A 4,188-nucleotide genomic window follows, 5' to 3' on the forward strand; every position below is an offset into this window, starting at 1 on the left:
GGAGGGAGGGAGGGAGGAAGGAAGGAAGGGAGGGAGGGAGGAAGGAAGGAAGGAAGGGAGGGAGGGAGGAAGGAAGGAACGGAGGGAGGGAGGGAGGAAGGAAGGAACGGAGGGAGGGAGGGAGGAAGGAAGGAACGGAGAGAAGGAGGAAGGAAGGAAGGGAGGGAAAGAAAGAAAAGAGAGTTAAACATATGTTAGTCACCTCTCCAGAAGATTATGCTAATCACCCACTTTTCACTGACACTCTTGGTGGCTCTGGTGAGATGATGGGGGGGGGGGGGGCCTTGATGCTCGCCACCCCCCATCCCAGGGAGGAGAGTGAGGCACCAAGTTGCTAGAGAGCCTGGCTTCAGGCTAGTCCTGGGTGTCAGAAGGTGATGGATTCCTTTCTCATCTGGCATAGGGAACAAGGGATGACGAGGGTAAGCTGGGGATGAGGATGATAGCCTTTATATGGCACTTTAAGATTTGCAAAGTACTTTACTAATACCTCCTTTGTTTTTGCAACTCTGAGAGTGTTACTATTATACCATTTTACAGATAAGGAAACTGAGGTAGAAACCATTAAGTGACTTGTCCAGGGTCACCCAGCTAGTAAGTGTCTGAGGCTAGATTTGAACTCTGGTCTTCTTGACTCCAGGTCCAGCTCTCAGCCTTTCCCAAGGTGGACATGTTACTTTGAAGATGTGCCCATTGAAATGGGATGCCCTCCAAAGTCAAAGCTCAACGCAGGGCGGTAGGCTTGTAGCGAATCCACAGAGCCACCTGTGGCATAATCACAAGTGGCCTCTGTGGCCAGAGGCTCTAGCGTCCTGCCTCAAAATGGGAGAGTGCAGGGCACCCCACCCCCACCCCCATCTGCTGAGCTAAGATGAAACTACTGCACATGTGACTCCATTTACTTGTCATCACTGCATTCGTGATGCTCTCTTCAAAAATAAGCATCCATTAAGCACCTACTGGGTCCTGAGCACCTGGCGAGCTCCTGGGAAGTAGGAGGTGAGGTTCTGAAGCCCCTACGCACCCCAAGGTCAGTCTGGCAAAGCCTGATCCCACTCCACCCACCGTTACCGGGGATGCCCATTCAGGGCGACGCGAGGCTATCAAGGGAAGATAGGCAGTCAGAGGGTGCTGAAGGAGACGAGGGAGCCAGGGAAAGGCCTGGGGAAGTTGCTCACCTGTGTCTGCGGCCACATGGCCTTGAGAATGGCTTCTGTCCGGAAGAACACCAGCAGCTTCCTATCCTCATCCGTGAGATGGAAGGAGCGCTCCACGCTCTGCAAGACCCGGACCCGCGGCTTGATGGGCAAGGCGTCATCCGCACAGAAGGGCCGGAACCACTCCAGCAAGTCATCGGATGAAAGGAGCCTTTCCCTGCACGGTAAGAGTCACAATCGTTTATTTGCAGGTCTAAATGCACAAGGAAGTTTACAATTAGTCATGCCCAATCAGGATGTGTGGTCCCACTGTGTCTGGAAGCCTGCCTCGTGGCAGCCTTCTGTGGCACCAGAGCTCGCCCTTTGATGCTCCTGGATCTTCTGGTAAAAGCAGAGATTCCTCGAGCCGCCGGCCAAAGACCCGGGGCTGGAGGGAGCCCAGGAGTTGGCCAGGGAGGCCACAAAGAGTCAGCAGAATGAGGATTTGAACCCAGGACTCCTGATGGCAAATCCAGAGCTCTTCTCACTGTAGCGAGAGGCAGCTAGGTGGTACACTGGAGAAAGTGATGGGAAGTTGTTGGTGTTCAAGTGTTTCAGTCATGTCTGACTCTCTGTGATTCCTTTCGGGGTTTTCTGGGCAAAGATACTAGGTTGGTGTACCATTTCTTTCTCCTGCTCATTTTACAGATGAGGAAACTGAGGCAAATAGGGTTAAGTGACTTGCCCAGGGCCACACAGCTAGTAAAATAATCATTTTATTGGAATGGCACCAAATCTATATTCTATTAATTCAGTACAACCATGTGAATTAAGCCCCTCCCTGTTTAGGTAATCCTTTATTTCTATAAAGTTTTACAATTTATTCATATGATTACGTGTCCTGGAAAGCAGACTGCCATATCATTTATATGCTTTATAGTCATTTTGAACGGAGTGTCTTCTATCTTTTTTCTGCTGAGCTTTGTTGGTAGTATACCAAAAAACTAATAATTTATGTGTGCTTATTTCCTGCTACTTTACTGAAGTTAGTAGTAGTTTCTATTAATTTTAATTGAATCACTTGAAATCTCTAAGGAAACAATCATATCATCTGCAAAAAGCAATTTGTCTCTTCTTTGCCTCTTCCTCAATTTCTTTTTCTTAACTTTCTGCTACAGCTAATATTTCTAGAATTATAACAGATTATAGTGGTAACAATGGGCATGCTGGCTGTATCCCTGACCATAATGAAAAAGCTTCTGGTGTTTTTAATCCATTAGACACAGTGTTAACTCTTAGTTTTAGACAGACACTAGTTACTATATTAAGGAAAGATCTATTTGTTCCTTTGCTTTCTAGTGTTTTTCATGGAAATATGTGTTAAATTTTGTCCAAAGCTTGTATTATGTATCTACTGACATAATCATATGAGTTTTATTATTTTTGCTTTTAATATCAAGTACTATTATGTTTATAGAATTCTTAATATTGAACTGATCCTGCCTTCTTGTTTTAAATCCAACTTGGCCATAACGTTAGATTTTTAAAATCTGTTGCTTTAAACATATTATCATCATTTAGATCCTTACAGATTCTCAGATTTGATTATCTTTCTGTGTTTCTCTTGACTCCTGTGTTTGTGTTTCCAAGTTTCTATTCAGCTCTGATCTTTTCTTCAAGAATACTTGGTAATCCTCTATTTTATTAAAGGCTGACACCTACCCCCTTAGCACCCCGCAGGTTTATACTCAGTTTTGCAGGGTAAATTATTCTTGGTTATAAGCTTTTCTCTTTTGCCCTTTGGAGCAGAGCATACCAAGATTTTCTCTACTTCAAAGTTGTTTCATCATAGTCTTGCAAATTGCATGATCCTTTTCTACTTTTCAGGAGCCCACTATTTAGGTAAGGACTTCTACCTTCTGTTCTAAGCTACTTATTCTCTGTCCAATTTTTTCCTTGAAAGCTCGAATTTCACATAAACTCTTACTTTCTGTCTCTTGCTTCATTTCTCCTAGCCAGTCTTAAAGTCCGTGTGGCCAAGCCCTTCTTTGCCCTGAGGATCTCCTTAGCTTTATCACATGGGCTTCTCTTCCTCATCCTCATTTTCTCTGGCTCACTCCGATCTCATGCCTCTCTTTCACTACGGACGGGCACTCTGCTAAGCCTAGCCCCTCTCACGCTCCTGTAGCAGGGAGCAGGTCCTGCCTGACCAGGCTCCACCTGGACACCACTGCTCCAGCGGTGCTGGGGCTGAGGACGAGGCCCTGCCCTGGGCCAGAATCCTCTCCTCTGGGGAGTCTTAACGTGGGTTTCGACCCTAGTCCTTCTCTTACACAAGCCTCAGCTAGGAGGTGGCTCCATGTGCCGAAAGGCCTGGAAGCAGAGCTCACACTAGGTGCCCGCTGCTGCTCCCGTTTTTCAGGAGGGCCCTGGTCTGAGCGATGGCTTCAGGCCCCCTGGAGTGTGCCCTGGGGCTAGGTTCCCAGAAGTTCATTGGCCCTGGTCCTGTGGCATAGCTGAAGCTTGCTTGCTTGACACTGCAGTGGCCTCAACCTCTGCAGTGATTCTAATGAGGGCTACCAGGCACGGCGCCCTGCGCCTTCAAAGGCCCCAGACAAGTACGTGCTTCCAATGCTGTGAGCTCCAGAGGACTGGTTCTGTGACCCCTGTTCTAACAGTCCAAGGCTGAGATCCTGCTGGCTTTAGGCCCCCGATCAGGACACTGGCTTGGCTATGATCAGAAGGCCACAGGCTTCTGGCACTATCTTGGGCAGTCCTGGCGGGATGGAAGAGCTTATGGTATCTTTCTCTGGGTATTTTTCATCATTCTTCCTTCTGGTGCATTGTTAGAACTTTGCTGGAGTGTTTGTGGGAGACCTAGGCTCCTCCAGGACCTTTCATATAATTGATTAGCCTCTGTAGTTTGTTTTAAATGAAGTAAAACATATATGTGCATGGGTGCACGCACATGTTGTTCTACTGACATACACGTATCGACACACATTAGGTCCTGGAACCGTATTGTAGAGGGTGCTGAGTGTGTATGTGTGTG

The 4,188-nt window shown here is 47.2% G+C and overlaps 1 protein-coding gene across 2 annotated transcripts in view; it reads right to left on the bottom strand.

Moving 5' to 3' along the window:
* The window catches only part of NBAS (neuroblastoma amplified sequence), a 267,157-nt gene that overhangs the window by 51,160 nt on the left and 211,809 nt on the right, over positions 1-4,188 (bottom strand). For both annotated transcript variants that reach the window (XM_027855628.1, XM_027855629.1), the window contains one exon: positions 1,179-1,374. In XM_027855628.1, the coding sequence (XP_027711429.1) occupies positions 1,179-1,374 (196 nt within the window). The remainder of the gene's footprint in view (positions 1-1,178; positions 1,375-4,188) is intronic.

This window comes from Vombatus ursinus, unplaced genomic scaffold, assembly GCF_900497805.2.
Source record: "Vombatus ursinus unplaced genomic scaffold, bare-nosed wombat genome assembly UNPS02010980.1, whole genome shotgun sequence".
In the NCBI taxonomy this organism is placed as follows: domain Eukaryota; kingdom Metazoa; phylum Chordata; class Mammalia; order Diprotodontia; family Vombatidae; genus Vombatus; species Vombatus ursinus.